Source organism: Syzygium oleosum, unplaced genomic scaffold (genome assembly GCF_021117445.2).
Source record: "Syzygium oleosum isolate NSW1041296 unplaced genomic scaffold, Sole_v2.1 Sole_v2.60, whole genome shotgun sequence".
In the NCBI taxonomy this organism is placed as follows: Eukaryota; Viridiplantae; Streptophyta; class Magnoliopsida; order Myrtales; family Myrtaceae; genus Syzygium; species Syzygium oleosum.
The window spans coordinates 141,469-160,923 of NW_026607544.1; the positions used below are offsets into that span (position 1 = coordinate 141,469).

Below are 19,455 nucleotides of genomic sequence, written 5' to 3' on the forward strand. Positions count from 1 at the left end.
CACCTTAGCAATAAATCCACGTGACTTGCTGACTGGATTTAAAGCATTATTCATTATCTTATTCTCTGAACTACAGCTTGAAAAATAACGGTGAAACTGTTCGTCTCCTTCACTTCACCGGCAAGTAAAAAATATCTCTAGATTGAATCTTTCTGGCCAAACTTCGTCGTTTTGTCGTAATATGAAGCTGTAGACCACCGTCCGTCGACAGACGTCATGGAAGAGATTCGCCAGGCTCACCACTATAACTTTTTTTTCTCAAACAAGGGTAACTTCAGATAGAAAGTCGATGGGGAGCAAAATTTGGGATTTAAATAAAAGTTGGTACTTTTTTACGAGAAAAAAAAAAGTTCGGGCCAGAATTATCCCTCGACCTAAAGTTGGTGCTTTTTTATGGAACAAAAAAAAGTTCGGGCCAGAATTGTCTCTCGACCTAAAGTTGGCGTTTTTTTTTTTAATTAACCCTATTCACGATAAGATGTTTCCCATCTGATGAAAGTCAAACCCTAATTTCGAAAAAAATGTAGAATGAAATGTTAAGAAACAGAAATCATCTCAAAATCATGTAGGTTTCGTTCACACAATCTATCCTTGATGAACGCTAATAATGAAAAATAAATTTGAATAAATTACTGACTGAGGAATTTAAATACGATCTAAACAAACAATATATTCCGAAATAATTGTATTTTATTGTAATGATGACATAATATATCCCTGTCCATACATGAAGCAAATTCTGAAGTGAAAGGGACACTTCGAGATCATTGAAGAGACTGAGAGCGTGCGCCAAAAAGACATGCAGACGTAAGCGCAGACCCCTCCCGTTTCTTCGACGCAAAGCCCTCAACTTTCACTTCACATTTCTTCACTTTGATTTAATCAAAAGGTGATCCAAATTCTAGAGAGAGAGAGAGAGAGAGAGAGTATTAAATAGGACTGCCATTGACGATGCCCTCAAAGAGCCTCCTGTTCATGAAGGGCAAGTCCAGCATCTTGCCTTGCACCGCCGGCAGCGGCAGTGGCGGCGGCGGCGGCGACGATCTGCTCTTCTTCGGTAGAGGATTGAGATTGCCGTCATCCGTGTGGTCGAACGGCGGGTCGATGGCCCACGAGTCATTCGAGTCGTCGTCGCAGCTGAACGATGCGTCGATCACGCCGCTCGGGCTTGGATGATCGCAGTGACGCTTGCGCTTCAGAGAGTTGTTGATGGACGAGTTCATGGCGTTGCTTTCAGTCTCTGATATTCCCAGAATGAATCTGCAACAGTCTTCTACTTGTTCCTGGTAACGAAGCATAATAAGCAAAATAAAGAGCATGGTATAGACAAAGTCAAGGATAGATGTTGTCAAGACAGACATTAATATTAGGGTTCTAAAGTCCATTAATGATTTTTATACTTTAGTCCTAGATTCGCCAGATTTTGATTAGGTTCACCTAAACGTTCGTTTGTTTCGCGAAAAAATAAATAATTTCAAAAATATTTTTTTAAAAATATCTCCCTTACCACTTCTAGAAATAAATAAACAAAAAATATTTTTATTATACACAAATATTTAAACATAAATTATTATTGATAATCAAAACATTTTTCGCTAACTAAGGAATTTTCCTCGTACAAACATCAAACATCAGTCATCGCTTAAAACACAAAGACCCGATTACGTCAAGAGTCAAATGATACATAGGTATGCGAGCACATATTAATGTACTGATACATACCAATCATTCGCGCGGCTCTTGTTAAACAATCAAGTAAAGAAAAATGCGCACATGTGCATGTAAAATGCTACCGAATTTCTTCACATCTTCATAACAGTTTCCTGACATTGTACTCAGGACCGGTTTGTGTAACGAAAAATGAATAATTTAAAAAGTATTTTTTTAAAAATGATAATTTACATAACTCGAACTAATTAGCTAATGAAAATTATTTTCATTATCGATATTAATTTACATCTAAATTTATGAACATGGCATTATTATCTGTTTATTTATTTTTATAAACAATACGAGGGATCGTACGTAGAAAAACTTTTTGGTCGATGCATAAAATGAAAAATCAATTTATCTTCAAAAAAAGAAGAGATTTTAGGGTAAAGTAGTGGACTACAAATCAACCCCAGAAGAAAACAAAGATTGTATACACTGTGGAAACATGTGTCCTTTCTTTCTCTGTGCGTATTGGACGGTCAAAGGGCAAATGATAAAATCCCCCACTAAGAAAAAAAGTGGCAAAAATAACCGAAGAAGATGGAGAGAACGAAGAAAAGAAGGAAGGAAAGAAGGAAGGAAAGAGAGAGAGAAGGTAGACCTGGCTCATGTGGAGGGCGCTCAAAAGCTGGGCCTTGTGCTCCGGCGAACGAAACGGCTCCGCCTCCTCGACGACGTGCGCCATCGCCGCCACGGCCAGGACAGACGGGAGATAGCCCAGCGATCTCGAATCTGCTCCCCCGAAGTCCAAGAAGACGAACATGGTCAGCCCCGCTTCGTGATGGGGAAGGAGGGATGGGGAGGGGGAAGGAACAGATGAGAGCCGTGTGTGTTTTGCTCCCGTCCGCACTTACCGGAGACGGCGGCGACGAGGAGCCGCTCGCAGCGGCGGAGGAACTCCCGGTGCGCGCCCCGCCCGGCGCCGAGCCTCCGGGCGATGTGGTGGACGAACGACAGCGGGGTCACCGGGTGCATCTCCCACCCGAGCGTGGACAGCACCAGGAGCTCCATCCGCTGCACGGTCTTCGCCTCGAACACGTACCTCGCGTCCCCGACCTGACAGCCACCACGCACGCACGCGTTTGTCACATCAACCGTCGCGGTTCTCAAGATGAACGAAAATGTCTTCTGTCGAAGGACGTGTAAATATCGGTCGAAACAGGATAAAGATTTGACCTCAGAAAACGTCTTTTTGTGATTCGTTTCAGTGAGTGCAATGGAGTGTTCTTAGTTTCCTTTTTCTTTGGGGGGTCTTACTTGGAGATCTAGGAGGAGAGGGACGTGGGTCTCCTCCACTTTGGCGGACAGGGAGAGGCACGCGACGGCCACGAGCTGCGTCATCCACGGCTTGTTGTCCCGCTGCAGGCGGGAGCCGGAGAGGAACCTGTCGAGGTAGTCGACGGCCAGCACCGCCGTGAGCGCCGAGAACCCGTAGACGCCCCACACCCGCAGCATCCACTCCACGGCCTCGCGCCGCGCCGCCGCGAGGACGAACCCGTCTTCCCCGACGTCCGGCCTGGCCCCGCGCTCCTTGGACAAGAGCGAGAGCAGCTCGGCCTCCTCCTCCTCCTCCTCCTCGTCTTCTTCCCACGACGGGTCTTGTTGTCGATCCACTGAGCTTTCAGCGGCGGTCGTTTGAATTCCGTCAACTTCGTCGTCGTCTTCTTCGTCGAATCTGTCCTCTTCACAGTAGAGAGCATCATCGAACAAGAAGGAAGGATGGTCTTCTTGCTCTTGCGGTGACGATGGGTCGTGACCTTGTCGCTGTGCTATTGCCATCTTCTTCTTTGGGGGGGAGAAGAAGTGATCTTTTGGAGTCCTACTCAGCTCATCGTGCACAAAGAAAAAGCCTTTAAGCCAAGCCAAGCCAAGCCAATCTCTCTCTCTCTCTCTCTCTCTCTCTCTCTCTCTGTGGTGTTGCAGCGGAGGCAAAAAGGAGGAGATGGGGGGTTGATTTTTAAGAGGGGCGAGGGGGGAGTGGGTTTTGCCTTGCTCTTTTTCTCCACGCTTGTCCTTTTCTTTCTCTGCAATTATTATAAAAAATTTTGGGTTTCTTTTTTTTTTTTTGGTTTGCAGAAGAAAGAAATGTTTTTGGGTTTTTCGGAAAATCGCGTGTGCTTTCGGTGTGTTGGTGTTGAACTGTTTGTGTTGGGAGGGCAAAAGAGTGGGAAAAGGAGGCACACACACCAAGCCGGGACCCATGAAAATAGCCTCTTGCAGAGAAGCAAAGATAATGGGCCACCGTGTGCAAGATCTCATATTTACTTGTGAGATAGAAGAGAGAGAGAGAGAATTAGGGTTTTGTCCTTGTCCCAAGAAATAAAATTCTAAAAGAAGCACAACCACTGTGGCACTTCCTTTTGGTCAATCCTCTTATTGTTCTTCTTCTTGTTCTTGGTCTCTGGGGTTCTGATAAGCTGTCTTCACAGAGAGTTGTCAATTTTATCAGGTTGAAAGAAGAAGAAGAAATGCATTTGATTATTGGGGGGAAGTTGGCTCCACTTTGCTTGAATTTTCCCACTGGCCAATTGGTCATAAGCTGGACCTAAATGGCAGCAGTTACTGCCTCTCTAGACAAGAGCCCTTCTAACCACTTTGAGTTAGGTGTGGGAAATGGACACCAAATTGACAGAGGGAAGTAAACGGAGGGAAAACTCGAAAGTGATCCACACGTGCTTGACTGACCAGAAATGACTGGGTCATCATCTCATCCATAAGTCAGTCTTGATGATGATATTGAATTTTAGAACCATCCTCTCATGCTTCCAAGGTTCCGTTGTCTGGCTTAGCATCGATAATGCACTTCAATTTCGATCGATAAACATAATTTATGCTTCAGTCGCTCGAGAGATTCGCATCCCACCCCTAACAGAAAAGAGGGAAGATGGACATTGCGTCAGCCATAATCCAAGAATGACCGACCAGGTGAATATAGTTTCCGGCGTTTCAAATGGAAGTCATAAAGCCCATTTTAATGGTAAATGAAAGCGAAAGAAAAATTGAAATAAAATGCCTTACTCATCAACTCATGATTTCTTAAGTTGTATACAAGTCTTTTCCATTTCCCTAGACATTCCAAAGAATAGACTAGAAGTAGGAATAAATGAGCTTGTTGGTCATGAAGATCGCCTGAGAAACCAGTTCAACATGCAGTAAAGGGCCGAATCCACTGATGATAGCGCGACGATGAGCAATGCCACAAGAATCAGCGTGAGAGTTGCTGTTCTCAGCTGCAGCATATCCATGGAAAGACTCAGCTCTTAGCCAGCTCAAGAGTAGTCAAATTAAAGCAAGAAAACATGAATTGCATGATCTGTAACTGTAAAAGTTCAGTTCAACTGTGATGCTACAATCACGAGGATGCAATCTTGTTTAGATATGGTGTTGAAGTGTTCCCCATGAAAATCAGCTTTTATTTAGCAATGTAGCTTATTATGCTAAACAACTATTCTGAATCTACCTAGGCCACAAGAATGACCATATTTTGGAATTACCGTGCTCTGAAAGCTCGGCCATTCTATGTACTTCAGCTGGCTAGGTTGCTCGCACAAAAATGTGAATAATGACTTTAAAGACCTACAATGAAAATCATAAAATTTGTGAATGAAAAGATCAAGCATTACGTGCCATGCAAACATCTAAGATGTGATACAATCGTAAAACATCATCGACTTGGAACATCATTGTCCCGGGGAATGGCAACAGAAGAATCTGAAGGGGAATATATTTCCGAGAATAAGTTAGTACCACACTACTTCTTTGATCAGACTAGACCAAAAGGTTTCAGGATTTAGGTCATCATCATAGCTTAACGCATGGTTATTTCTTGCTGCAGACACCACATGATTGTTCCTGAAATGCCCGGTATCCAAATAACCAGCATTTGTTCTTGAAATCTGCAAAGCGGTCCAATTGTTGCAAAACTTGGAATTACAACTTCATTGATAGGAAATTAAAGAGAGAGAATGGTGGAAGCATAATTACTTTACCACAGGCAAGCCCAATGGCTTTGCATTCATTACTTCTCTTTTGCTTATAGCTCTTACTCCGAAGAGGAAATTTATTACAGATGGGATGAACCACACCTACAAATGCACAGGTGAGTATTTAGGCCAGAGAGGAGAATGAACACCTACAAATGCACAGGTGAGTATTTAAGCCAGAGAGGAGAATGAAAGGTTATGGACATGTACACCAGAGAGAGATAGAAAAAAGGACCTAGATGGATTCCACTTAACCCACTGATTGTCACCATCTTCGGTTTTTGTTACCTGAGAATCCTACAATTGCAACGCGGTCAAACGCCGTGCCTTCACCGGATGTTTGGAAAAAAGGAGAAATACAAACTTACAAAGTTTTAACATCTAACATAACAAAACCTCAAAGTCAAGAAATAAGAACAACACAAAGATGGTGGAATAGTTACTCCTCCATCGGCTCAGAATCTAAACAACTACTAGAAAAAGATAATCTAAACAACTACTAGAAAAATTGAACATCTTTAACTTCCTTTGTGAATAGTACCACCATGTTTTAAAGTGCATAACACTTCATATTGTAAAAACCTCTAGAAATAAAGCAAACTGAAAAAGAGGAACTTGTATGAGTTTTAAGTAGAGATAGATAGAGGGTAGAAAAGAGGCAAACAAATAACTTAAATCAACCGATGAAATAGTATAACTTCGCAGAGGAAAGATACAATAGGACATCAGGCCAAGAAATCATGCTTATCGCTAAAAATTCCTGTCCATGTCATCCACTTCTAAAAGGGCTAACAGAATACGAATGATGTGATATGATTGCTCCAATATTGGTGCACAAATTGGACAGCTTGGACGTTTCTAAGCATTTCCCAAGAAGTTAAATGGTTGACTAAAATGAAATTAATCAGAGGCCAGGAACTCTTAACATCTTTCATCATCATGATTGAAATATCTTTACTTCCAAGACACAACCACTTTTTTGCATAAAGCATTGAGAACTGACATCTTTTGGGAAGCTTGTACTTATCTGCATATATTTCAACTATTTCGCTTCCTCCCCCAAGCTCATAGATGCAGGACAGAAGCATACTTAAACATTCTATTGCCTTCTATTGGTGCCAACACAGTACTTCCTCAAATTTGCACTTGATTGGTAAAACTAGAGCAGCTGCTCCCAATATGAGAGTACCTAGAAATCATTCTCACCCAAAAGAAATGGCAAGGCATGTCCAATGTATTGCCATCTCATATGTGCCCATATGGCATACCAAGAGACAAACAATACCATTTAATGACATTACATCACTCTGAATCATAACATGAAACATCTTTTATGTGTCCACTGAATTTCCTACTAGTGTACATAGACATTAGACACCATATTTACATATCCAATCGTGCATTGAATATTAGTACGTATGACTTGATTTTACATTTTTCACATAGGCCCAATCCACTCTCAATCTAGCGAAACATCTAAGAGACTGAATTTTCTACCCTAGTTTCTTCAATTCAGACCCAGTCACTCTTCCTGTGACGAGACAAGCAAAAGATGACCAAACCAACAGAACATCTTCCTTTGCAATAGACATCCAACCCTGCGCATAATGAGGTAGTAATGTAACCAAACAATACTATAGCCTTATTGAGATTGACATGAGTTCAGCAAATCTAGTGATTAACACTCGCCCTTCTTATTCCAAACGTAAATACAATTGTCAGCAGTTGATTAAATTTTGCTGCTAGCAATAAACTCGTATATCATGTCGTCTACCGGAACCGATGGGTGAGGATGACTGAAGATAAAAGGGGGACAAGAGAAGAAAATTCGCAAGACCAGGGAAAATAAAAGAAATGAAAAGGCATCGATTGCCCAAAAGTAAGCTTCAAAAGAATATCGATTCACTTTCCAAAAGCAATTCAACCTCTGCATGCTTGATTACAAAGTTATTAACAGCGTGATCAAAATGCCATGATTCTAAATACACAAAGTATGGATTTTCTTCTGTTTTGAGGTGATTGTTCCATTATAGTAGTTTCAAAACGACATAGTAACAGAATGCCGCTCTAATTGGTTCTCAACTGCTATTTATTCATATCACAGAGTGGCTTCTGTAATTAATATCTCCCGAGTTAACCATTTGACACACCCGAACATAGGAGCAGTACATCAAAATTACTTCTAAGACAATAGATTTAAATAGAGAACTCAGCGTACTTTCCTCCTGCTACAAAGTTCAGGTTCCATCTGTTGTTAGCAGATGACATGCGAACCCCATTTCTGCTAAAACTCCGTAGATCACGTAATGTCGAAAAATACAAGTCTGATGAAGTAATACACTTCAGATAACTTTTACCTTCTGCGTCACCCACTTCTCATCCAAAACCAAACATTTTCATGGAAAGTGAGAAGAAATATCCAACTTCAATTCCCACAATACACAACCAATTCAATAACCAGATGGTGGCAGTGATGCTCCCCCGAAGTACAGGCGAAGAAAATACGTCAACCACTTGGCGTGCGCAAAAAGAAAATCTTCAAGAACTCATCGGAACAGACGGGACAAACAACCACACCCCAAGCAAAGTAAGTACGCCAGTGCGAATTCGTACAGAAACGCGAGAGAAGAAGAAGCGAGCTCATAAACTTAGCCTCTGGAAAGATTCAAACGACTAGCAAGAGATGTGAAGCAGATAACAAAGAAGCGAAAGGAGAGAAATGGGCATCTGAAAAATACCTCCTTTCTGAAGAGGGGAAGGGTTTGCGGAGGGAGGAGGCCACGATGTGTCAATGGGTGGCCGATGTTCACTGCAAAAGAGAGAACTTTGGGGGCTCGACAGGATGGAGAAGGCCAAAGAACAAACGTAGTGGCGAACCGGTCGGTCGGGCTTGAACCCAGGTGGGTCGAAAGATGATTGAGGCGCTTGGGCCATGTGGTCTGTCGAGGAAGCATAAGGTCTCGAATTTCATCCTACATCTTTCAAAATTAAAAAGTTCGACAACCCAGTAGAAGGTTTGCCGAAAGTATATGGATCGTATTTTATACGGATCATATTCTTCTCCACTCTTGATCCGAGGAAATTTTCTCCAATCATGTCTTTGATTGGCGGGTCACAAATGTAGACATTACCCACTTTTGATTTAAGTTAAGTTTACGTACCGCTGGCATTCATAACTTGTGACGCACCAATCAGAAGCATGGTTAAGGAAATTTCGTCTAATTAGGGATAGAGAAAAAAAATTAGCCATATTTCTATAGCCTCCATATTTGCTTAAGGTGCTCATTGCTAAAGTGAATATTAAAGTCATTAGATCTAAGGAGAAATGCTGCGTGCACTCGAAAAGTGTACTAGATTGAGTTCACTAAATATGGTGGGAAGTGATTATTGGTCAATGAAACGAATCCAAAACCCATTTTTAAGTAACTCATTTTGTATAACAAATTGAAAACTTAGTGCCCTACCAGAACTTTCTATGTGGTTGTATTCATATACATCAAAAACATGTGACAAAAATTTCCAATTTAAACTAAAATAGTATGATTGCAAATGATGTGTGATCTTATTCTTGGGTACTAGTCTGATACTTCTGAAAGTAAGGCAGAGTTTCATTGGCTCTTTCTATAGGTAGATGATCCATATGACTTAATTATTGCCCTGAAGACTCTAATGAACTGCATTTGAGATGATTCGAAATGAAAATTGTAAGTTTTGCAGGCCTCTATTGTCAAATCTCGCACCTTGACATGATCAGTAAACTTCTGAATACAGCATTTGTCAGATTGAGTATACATCTAGACCTAACGCAAGTATCATCCAGGAATTTTGTTGGCTTTATTGTGTTTAAGATGAGCAAAACCTCAAATGTGACATGTTGGCTTCTCAAAGAACATGCATCACTAGCCACCGGCTTATGCTGATTCGAGTAAGAAGGGGCAAGTGGCACTCATTCCCTCTTTTCGGTACTTTGCAAAATGGTCAAAATATGTCAACCTTTCGATCTGTTGCTGCAAAATGAATGCTTGTTGGCCCAGATATCCTTAATTTCGTCCCGATAAGAAGTATACCATATGACATTACAAAGTTATCGCGTTACCCTTTTCACGTGAATCCCCCGACATAAAATGGATGAATTCAAGCTAACAGAGCAAAATACCTGAAATTGTACATTTCTTTTGGATTTACAGAAACACAATGACCCAGACAGAAACAGGAACTAATGTCACAATATCAAACAGAAATGAATATCAACCGCTTGAGTTGTAAACAGTGATTCTGCAGCTTAAGTTCATCAATCTATGTACATAGCCGCACAGAGGTTTCACTACCAGCATGACCAAACCATTGGTCAGTCGCTCTCGTAGTCCTCCTCATCACCAAACGTGAACACAGAAGCATCAGCCGCCATAGCCTTGAACTCACTCTCTGAAGTGGAGAACTCGGGGCTGGGGATGACATCACTTTTTGGCGGGGTGGGACCCGAGTTTCCGAGAGAGACCTGCTCGGTTGCACGTGTCACATTAGCTACTTGATCTGCATTACTTTTATTCTCTGAAGCGGGGGTAGTAGATGTGACAGTTTCGCCAGTTGAAGATGCCGGTTGACTTCGCTTGCTCTTAGAAGAACCGGCTTCCTCTGCTTCGCTGTCTGAAAACACGTCATCTTTATCATTGCTTCCTGGGTCTTTGCTTTCACGGGGATCAGAAGCAGCTACAGCGCCAACAACTGATGCAGGAGCAGTGTCCGAGGCGGCGCTGGAAGTCTTGGTCCCACTTTGAGCGGAGGGTTGGGTTGGAGGCACACCATCATAATCCACCAGCACAATCTCAACCTGGAACCCGGGAGAAGGTAATTTCCTCTGCAAAGTTCATGCCAACCAACCTCATGTTAACACTAAATGGATGATTCTTCGCCTGTTTAAAGTGATGAGCAAATAAGGCCAGCAGAATGCATGGAGCAAGCTGGATCATCACTCTCTAGTTCTTACTTTTTTTAAAGAAAGAAACAGGAATTCTAACGATAACTACAAAGAGTTGATTACCTTATCGAACCCATCAAGATCGTTGGTGTTGAGGATCTTTCTGTTCTCCATAAACGTTGTGTTTAACCAACTGAACAAAATAAGTTTGATTAGAGAGCTCCAAACATAGAAAAGCACAAAGGAGAACATATATCACTAGGGAGACGGAATGTAACCAGTAGAAATCTCCTTGGCGATCATGGAAATGAACCTTGAAATCCCCAGACAACTCTGTCAGACCAGGCTCGCCTGGCAAAGCAAACACCATAATTCCTTTCTTTGGTGCACTGAACCAATAATCTTCAGGCTGTACAAAACAAGCATATATTAATAACTACTACTTTTTTCGGCAACAGTAAAACAACCAGTAACAGGAGGAAAAGTTAAATCCAAAAATTATTATGACCTACCGACAGATCCTTTGTTCTTGGATGCTTCTTAGTGGTAAATAGAATATCTGGAGAGCGAGAGATACAATAGTAAATACTTAAGCAATTAGGCCAACGTACAAGAATGTTGAAGAGATTATAACGCCATTTAAGGGCAAAATTCCATTCATTTCAACAGTAGATTTAAACAGAATTTCATTTCAAGAAAAGCCATCTTCCAAAGTCAACCACATATCAATAGCCAAAAGAAACATTTGATCATGAAATTATTTTACTATGTCCCAACAAGAATAACAATGATGTGATATTGTGCTGTTCATGAGGAAAAGACAAAAGTAAATGTATTTCGCTGCACACAGCTTACTTACGAAGTACTATGCGTGAAACATCAAATTTAGTTATCTTTAACAGAAAAAACATCCCAAGATATAAAGACTCCAAAGATCAGATATTTTGTATTACAATATCATTTTCCATCTTTACAACACGAATTGGTCATGCAGGAATAAAGATGGCACACGGGCCAGCACAGACCATTATGATCAGAGACTGTTATGGACGGTCTGATCCAATAAGGACACCTGTGGAGACGAAATCCCCTAAGCATGCACCTGCAGAAAAGCTGATCTTTAGAATCTGTTGGAAAACTACAAAAGCAGTATCCAGGATCAGCAACATACCTTCGCCCAGGCTGGTTTTCTCCATTGAAGTATGTCAAAACACGTTCAAAGTACTTGACATATCTCTGGAAAGAAAATACAATGATATTATCAAACAGAATGAAAGATGTTGCGGACATTGACCAAAGTGTATCACTAATCTTAATTCAGAAAGGAACTCACAATCTGACTTGGCAAGATAAGCCCTTTTCCATCCACACATCTTTTCTGGTTGTAGTAGTCAATAGACTCCTCAGCGGTTGGGAAGAACTGAAGAGAATGTCCAAGAAATGAACGAAAAATATGAACCAGTGTATTCTATGCTAAAGATAACACTAGCTGTATGTCATCATCATGGCAACTTTTGGAGTCATACCTTCAAATATAGGAGAAGGCTAGAAATCATTAGCCCCGTTCTAGCCATCCCTGCCTTACAGTGTACAACCACTACATTCTCGATATCCTCCTTCAACCATCCATAGGCACTTTTACAGAAGGATGTTATAAGCTGAATGGGTGGACAATTGTGGTCATCAAATGGGAAACTTGCAACCTGAAAAGTTCACCCCAAAATAACTAACTGAGTATACCAACATATCTTAGTTTATTCATATTTATGATTCATCCGCATTCTTTTACCCCATTTACCCTATAAACAAAAGAAACCAGCTGAAACACACCTTTCCTTCAAATAATGATGCATCGTATAGCCTTTCAGAACAAAGATTGTATACTTTGTACTTGTCCTGGAAAAGAAGACAACAAAAGTATGTGAAGCCTTCGTAACCTATTAGTCACAGAAATAGTTATAGCTTTGACTAGCAAAGCCAACATATAACAAGTATATGACCAGATAAAAGGACAAATTTTACCAGAACTTGCGCTTTAGTCCCACTGAAAAGATGAGAATATAGATATTTCTCAGTATATGCTACTTCATAGATTTGTGATATTGCTGATTGATATGACTATGTTACCATCCCAAAGATCTTAGCAAATCAGTAATGCTCTCTAAATATCTTGTTTATTATGCCGAAGCATACTTTACTTCCTCTCTTAATGACAAGGAAGCCCAGATAAGGTGCACCTTAAGCCAATAAATTACTCCATCAACCTCATAGACCAGCTGAGACAACCATAAGCTCAAGTTGCTGGCCCAAAGAGGCATACTATACTTCATCTTGACATGCATTGAGAATCTTCATACAGCAAGCAGTGATCAAAGTACAGGAAGTATCGGTGTACTATTTGGATATTAATGCATATTTGTCGCGTACAGAGGAGTAATGGTAGCAATTGCTTGTGGCCAAAGAGTAAAAGTATACAGGATATAAACCCATTTAGGTCTCCAAGCACTAGTATAGGTCTGAAAAAATAAGAGGAAGCCAACTAATAAGCTGCCAAGCCCATCATCAGCACTCCACGACTGCAAATCTAGTATGCACACTCACGTCAAGATCAAGGACCTAGAATGCTTTTTTTATGGCAAGTGGAACAAAAAGAAGAAAATAACACATTCCTTGCTAATAATATGCTAAAAAATTCTACTATGTCTATGTGCAACTAAAAGACCAATACATGATTAATTCAGACATGTTTAGACATAAACTCTCTTGACCTAGAACATCAGTAGACGATATATTACATCAAATTTCAATGATTGTTTCTGCACTGCAACCATATAAGTAATTCACTTTCAAAATCACTACTACTGGGGACCAATGTATTCGGCTATCCGTAATTGTGATTGCAACACATAGCTTAGCAGCTTCTCCTCTGATTGGTTCTACTACGAGCTTCTCTGAGATGAATGATAAGTGAAGATATATCTAATGGTAAACAGACATCTAGAGAAATAATACTCCTCCATACAAGACATAAAGATGGCTAACATCATGGATGCTTTTAGATATGCTATTCCTGCTACCCAATCTTATAGTACTGTAAGCTAAAAACAGTTCTCTTCTGAATCCATAAAATAATCTATTCTTCATTCCCAATTTGGTAGTCTACCAGCATTCTCCATTAAGAGAAATGCACACATCACAGCAGAGAATTAAGAGGTGCAACTCTTCCAAATTAGAGGCAAGACTGCATATTTTACACCACGACAGCAAAAATTGGCTGATATAATTGAAAACTGAAATACATTGACCTCATAACATGATTAGCCTCCGATAAGACTATCAGATAAACTTTTGACTCATTACCTACCTTGTGATGGGTTTCGAAAAATTTAATCACTTCTTCCATATGATTGCGATAGAACCCCTGCACACCCGTGTAACAACTTCAACAATAACCAACTTGATATAAGAGTACTCACTTGCTTTACTGGAAATAGTTCAATTACCTCTACATATCCAAAGAAACCAGAGCTCATATCCCCAGCAGGGAAACCCATAGCAATGATGTTCTCAGTGATATATGTCATATCCAAATCAAATCCTCCTTCCTGAAGAGAAAGAACAACATCAAGCTCATTCACATTTTATTTCTATTATAAGAATTGAACACTCAAACCACACAGCTACAATCAAGGCTGGTAATGCTTAATCGAGACAAAGCTTCATGTGAAAGCAAAGCTTTGTAAGCTTCACGAAGCATTACAAATGTTGCAGACTTTCCCTGCTTTTCTATTATCTTTTTCGTTTTTATTTATTTTGACAAGAGTATAAGCTGAACCTGAAAAGAATAATAAAGAATACAAGGTTTATAAATTAACTCTTCGATTAACATTCATATGAGATAGCCTATTGATGGACAGTCTTTCTAAAGTTTTGATAAAATGTTTTTCTTAATTATAAGAGGCTTAACAAATTTCATTTTAAGGGAGAACTGTGGAAACAACATAATCAAAATTTCAAAATTTTCATTCCAACTGAAAATTTTAATGCTCACGGATCAAACATATTTTCAAGAACTTTGAAAACTCAAAATAAACTGAAAACATTTTCATAAACCAAACGGCCCCTAGCATTAAAGTGTGATGACCGACTGGTGCACTGACATAAGATGTGGCGCTCTAATTCTGTGATGACAGGAGGGACTATCCACATGTTATGAAATGCAGTTCCAACTTTCAACATGCATGTACTAGGTTGCTGATCCAAGGATTTCATCTTAGAACTTAAGCCTTTTAAGGGAAAAATGAAGAATGTTGAGATCTTACATCAGTTGTTTGACTCCACAAACAAAGGAGATATATGTTTTCATACAAGAAAAATGTTTTCAATATGTGCATATGCATTGCCATGGAAAGTAACAATTTTAGAAATCCTGTAATAAGTATGAAATCTTTGATTTCACGATACCTACAATATCAAGAGCTGAAAGAGTATGTTATGCCATACTTACTCATTTTCCCAAAAACATGACCAGACACTTGTCACTGTACAGTTCTAAAGCTAGCGAGTGAGGATAATTCTTTTCCGACTTTAAATGGGTTCCCCGATTTAAGTGCAAGATCTGAATTAATGGATCCACATAACATGATAAACTGGCTTGTTAGTGCAATTCACGACAAAAAGGATAGCTTGAGCTAACAGAACAATAGTCAGATCACGCAAACAAGGTCCTAGGGTGCACGCACTAATAGATGTAGCCAATTCACTCGAATAGAAAAGTCTTAAACCAAATTAGGATAAAAGGTGAAAGCAACACTATGACACCTGGTATCTACGTTTATTCTGAGAGACAACATGACGAGCCTTGACTTGAACTGCTTTCACCGCACTTTTGGAGGAATCAACCAACCCTTTAGTGATTGTTCCAATGAAACCAGGCTGTGCTGCTGAAGGACTACCAATACTGTCATCCGCTGGAGGAGATCTTGGAGACAATCGTAAACCCAATCCACTAGTGAATCGTGCAAAGGTGGATTTACCACCATTGCTAGCGGCGGAGTCATCTTGTGCAGTTGATAGAGACTGAGGAATCCTCAAATTTTTAGCCCACGATGAAATGCCAGCAGCAGAAAGCCGAGGTGACCCATCTCGGGCAGAACTGTCTGGTGCGGGATCAATGACAGGAGGAGGTTCCACATGACTAGCTGCTGCGGGAATGGACGCATCAGCTGACTCCTTGTCCATTTCACCAGTCTTAGCGCTTTCCATGGAAACTTGGAAGAATATGAGAGTTCAGCATAGAAGATGTCACCGTCGCATGCAGCAAGTAACCCTGCACAACTGAGAGTCAGAAGAAAGAAGAAAATACTAATGGAGAACACTTTTACAATGCTTCAGATCACATAACATCAAAGAAGAAAACCTCCAAGAAAATTATGCCAGAGCCAGGCTACCTATTTAAATTTCCTATATAAGAGCATCGAGAACCATCGAGGGTACAATCAATGATGAGCCCCTTGATGTTCTTCATATTCCCCATGACTGCAAATGGGATTTCCCATTAATTAGGGTGGAAAAATAAAGCAACCCAGAAAGCTTTACCGGTTCCAAAGAGCAACAGCCACCAATGCAGATCCCCAAAACCTACCCAAAAGGCAATCTGGAGAAGACAAAACAGAAACGAACAGTTTAAAAGACACTAATCAAGCCCCACTGAAACTGAACAGACAGGAGCAATTAGCCAACACCCATTCCAGCTCCACCAAAGCCAAGAAAAACCCAAGCTCGGCCAATCCCCAAACCACACAGCGGGCGGCCATTCCGCCCACCCCCAAAACGGGATCATTGCCATCACCCCCATATTCACCGAAACCCACAAGGCGCGCGCGGCTCGAGAGCACGAGCGAACGGAGACCCTCTCGAAACAAGAAGCAAGAAACGGAGATCCAAACGACGCACCGCGCGAAATCCAAAGCATTCCGGAGCTTACCGCCACGAGCTCGACGATACGGGGCCAAGATCGGCGGCGGCGGCGGCGACGACCCACCTGGTGTTTCCGGCGAGCGAAGCGGGGCGGAGGGGACCTGCAGGAATCTCGATTCGGGGTCGCGGGGAAAGCGGTGGTGGAACGTCGCGGTTTCGCTGCGGAGGTCAAACCCAAAAAACCAGGTTCTTGATCAGGACGAGGAGCATCGATAGAGAGAGAGAGAGAGAGAGAGTGTGTCGTTTACACACGACGAGGGGGGAGAAGAGAGGAAGATGAGATGGACGGCTGCGGGCGAGGGTGGCGCGCGATCGGACGGCTCGTGGAGCCCGCGGCCGCCAGGAATTCCCCCACGGTGGGGTCTCTCTTTACAAACTTCGGATGCCGGCTGCAACGAAAATCTTTGCATTCCGTGGGGGCAATTTCGCAAATTAGCCTTTGTGCTCATCTTCTTCTTCGATATTCAATTTAGCCCTTGGGCTAAGGCCCGTTTGGTTCGGCTTTGGGGGAATGCATTTGGGGGAATGCAAATACCTTTGGGCTAAATGGGTTTTCCGAAATGCAAGTAGCGTTTGGTAAGTGTTTTATAAAATCAACTTGGGCTAAAGGACTTTTGCTATTTTTTTTAAAAAAAAAAACTCCGGTGGAGCTACATCGCGAGCCACCGCCTCCGCCGGATCCGGTCGCCGCCCAACCGCCGACGGCCGGATCTCGGTCGCCAGCGACCACCGCCTGGGTCGCGCGACCCGGCGACCGCCGCCCTGGGGTCTCCGGACCTCGGGCGGCACCACCGCACAGGGGTCGCGACCCGGCGGCCGCCTCTGGGGTCGCCGGACCTCGGGCGTCGCACTGGGTCTCGCGACCGAGGCAACGCTTCGCCTGGGTCGCGCGATCCAAGCGACCGCCCGAGGTCCGGCGACCCCAGGCGGCGGTCGCCGGGGTCGCGCGACCCTCCGGACGTCGGTTTGGGGAAGATGAACAGTGTCGATAAATAGTACAAGTTGCATTCCGAAAATGCAACTTCCCAAAGCACCTTCAGAGGTGCATTGGCCAAAGGTCCCTTGGCCAGCATTCCAAATGCAATTGCATTTCCCCAAAGTGAGTAAAAAAAATTGCCAAACGCCATTTGCATTTGGCCAAGGGACTTTAGAGGCCAAATGAGCATTGGGAATGCTGAACCAAACGGAGCCTAAGTCTGTTTCGTGAAAAACGAATGATTTGGAAAATATTTTACTAAAAAAAGGTCGCTTGTATTGCTTATAAAAATTGAACGGAATTGAAATATTTTCGTCGCCCACGAAAATATTTAGATATAAGGGATCGTTTTTAGGAAAATGTTTTCCAAATTATTCATTTTTCGTGAAAGAGATGAAGTCTTAAACTTTAATCTTGATCGATTTGGTCTGTAAATCAATTTGGTTCGGCTAACATCTAACATGCTAATCTTACTCCGAGACGGGGCGAGAGCCACATCAGCATTTTAGTAACATTAAAAGGCGCCGGTTTGTTTTGCGGGAAAAAATCGCCTGTGTCGCTTACGAAAATGAATAAACGAACAAATAATTTCATCGTTCACGAAAATATTTAGACATAAATTGCTGTCGATAATGAAATTTTTTTTTTATTGAATGATTATTTCAAGCCATACAGGTGATCATATATTAGGAGAATGTTTTCCAATTTATTCAATTTTCGCGAAACAAACGAATCCTTAAAAAAAGAAGAAAAAAAAGGTAGAACAAAACGAGCAAAGAGTCGGAGGTAAGGGAGGGGGCGGCGGCGCCGCCCCTCTTCGCGAACGACGGCCGACTAGCCCTCGCATGTGCAGCCACAATGAGGTGCTTGCCATCGCCCAGATCAGTGCAGAGGCAAACAGTGACTCTCGTGATTGAGTTGGATCGACACTCTGGAGGACCAAACTGGTTAAAAATTACAGATCAAAGACAACATCAGAGCAGTGTACAAGACCTATTCTTGCTTTCATCCCTTATATATTCATGGAATACATTTCCGGACTATTCACAAAATTTTAGGAGAATTAATCGATGTCCCTCTGAACTTTGGCGTCATTGCGAAAACAAGGCTTAGCATTTTCAAATGTTATAGATTACGCTATTGAACGTTGACCCGGTATGCAATAATTTTGCGGACTTGGAAAAATTCGCGGATCATTCCCCGAACTTCGATTTTTGCTGCGGTCGTTAGCTTTTCCCGTCTATATAGTAGTTAAGTGTTACATAAAAATCTATTAACCCAAATTTTTCAACCAAAATAACACCTACCACGTGGTTTGACCAAGTTAAGAAGATAAAGACTGATGCATGGTTAATGGAGTTAAGAAGAAAACTTAGTGGAGGTTACTTAATTTGTCAAGAAGATTGAGTTGGTCTATTTTTAATTAACACTTAAAGATTATGCAGACGAGAAAACCAGCAGCTGCTACAAAAATCAAAATTTGGGGGTTAATTTGTACCTTTTCAAAGTTTGTGGACTATTCTCTAACCGTGCCAAAGTTTATGGAGATAATCTGTCTCTGTTTAAAGTTCGGGAGGTTATTGTGCAATGATGGCAAAGTTTAGGGGTCACCCATAATATTTTCAAAATTCTGAGATTATTGCCATTGTTGGTGGGGTTTAATATATATATATATATATATATATGACAATTATTAATTACATAAGTACATATATATGTACTTATGTAATTAATAATTGTCATCGAAGTACTTTCTTATTGTTGTTGTTGGTACTGCTGTTATTATGGTTGTTATATAATATAGGGGGAGCTTTTGTAATTTGTGGGGATAATTAATAAATCAGTCCTAAATTCAATGTGCATATACCAATTCAATCAAAAACTTT

The 19,455-nt window shown here is 41.4% G+C and overlaps 3 protein-coding genes across 11 annotated transcripts; all 3 read right to left on the reverse strand.

The window, feature by feature from the left end:
- Positions 1-672: 672 nt before the first annotated feature.
- On the reverse strand, positions 673-3,627 carry LOC115690396 (cyclin-D3-1-like). The gene is made up of 4 exons (XM_030616720.2): positions 2,971-3,627; positions 2,568-2,769; positions 2,315-2,445; positions 673-1,283 (listed from the first exon to the last, which is right to left on the reverse strand). The coding sequence occupies exons 1-4, from the start codon at positions 3,490-3,492 to the stop codon at positions 930-932; spliced, it is 1,209 nt and encodes a 402-aa protein (XP_030472580.2). The 5' UTR covers positions 3,493-3,627; the 3' UTR covers positions 673-929.
- Positions 3,376-8,684, reverse strand: LOC115690397 (uncharacterized). Of its 7 annotated transcripts, none has more exons than XM_056307834.1 (6): positions 8,435-8,576; positions 5,932-5,993; positions 5,703-5,798; positions 5,461-5,609; positions 5,208-5,289; positions 3,376-4,943 (listed from the first exon to the last, which is right to left on the reverse strand). In XM_056307834.1, exons 3-6 carry the CDS (start codon positions 5,730-5,732, stop codon positions 4,830-4,832), a joined length of 375 nt encoding a protein of 124 aa, XP_056163809.1. In that variant the 5' UTR covers positions 5,733-5,798; positions 5,932-5,993; positions 8,435-8,576; the 3' UTR covers positions 3,376-4,829. The 7 variants fall into 7 exon arrangements, with proteins under 7 accessions (XP_056163809.1, XP_056163814.1, XP_056163813.1 ...); XM_056307839.1 differs by having other exon boundaries at positions 5,932-5,984; positions 8,435-8,532; XM_056307838.1 differs by lacking the exon at positions 8,435-8,576 and adding an exon at positions 8,054-8,424.
- Positions 8,685-9,740: 1,056 nt separating this feature from the next.
- Positions 9,741-16,812, reverse strand: LOC130134440 (phosphatidylinositol 3,4,5-trisphosphate 3-phosphatase and protein-tyrosine-phosphatase PTEN2A-like). 3 transcript variants are annotated; one of them, XM_056307801.1, is made up of 13 exons: positions 16,658-16,812; positions 15,436-15,943; positions 14,118-14,219; positions 13,979-14,035; positions 12,445-12,510; positions 12,141-12,317; positions 11,948-12,034; positions 11,786-11,850; positions 11,640-11,716; positions 11,127-11,173; positions 10,893-11,023; positions 10,738-10,807; positions 9,741-10,554 (listed from the first exon to the last, which is right to left on the reverse strand). In XM_056307801.1, the coding sequence occupies exons 2-13, from the start codon at positions 15,877-15,879 to the stop codon at positions 10,045-10,047; spliced, it is 1,833 nt and encodes a 610-aa protein (XP_056163776.1). In that variant the 5' UTR covers positions 15,880-15,943; positions 16,658-16,812; the 3' UTR covers positions 9,741-10,044. The 3 variants fall into 3 exon arrangements, with proteins under 3 accessions (XP_056163776.1, XP_056163775.1, XP_056163777.1); XM_056307800.1 differs by having other exon boundaries at positions 16,601-16,805; XM_056307802.1 differs by lacking the exon at positions 16,658-16,812 and adding an exon at positions 16,065-16,221.
- Positions 16,813-19,455: the final 2,643 nt, after the last annotated feature.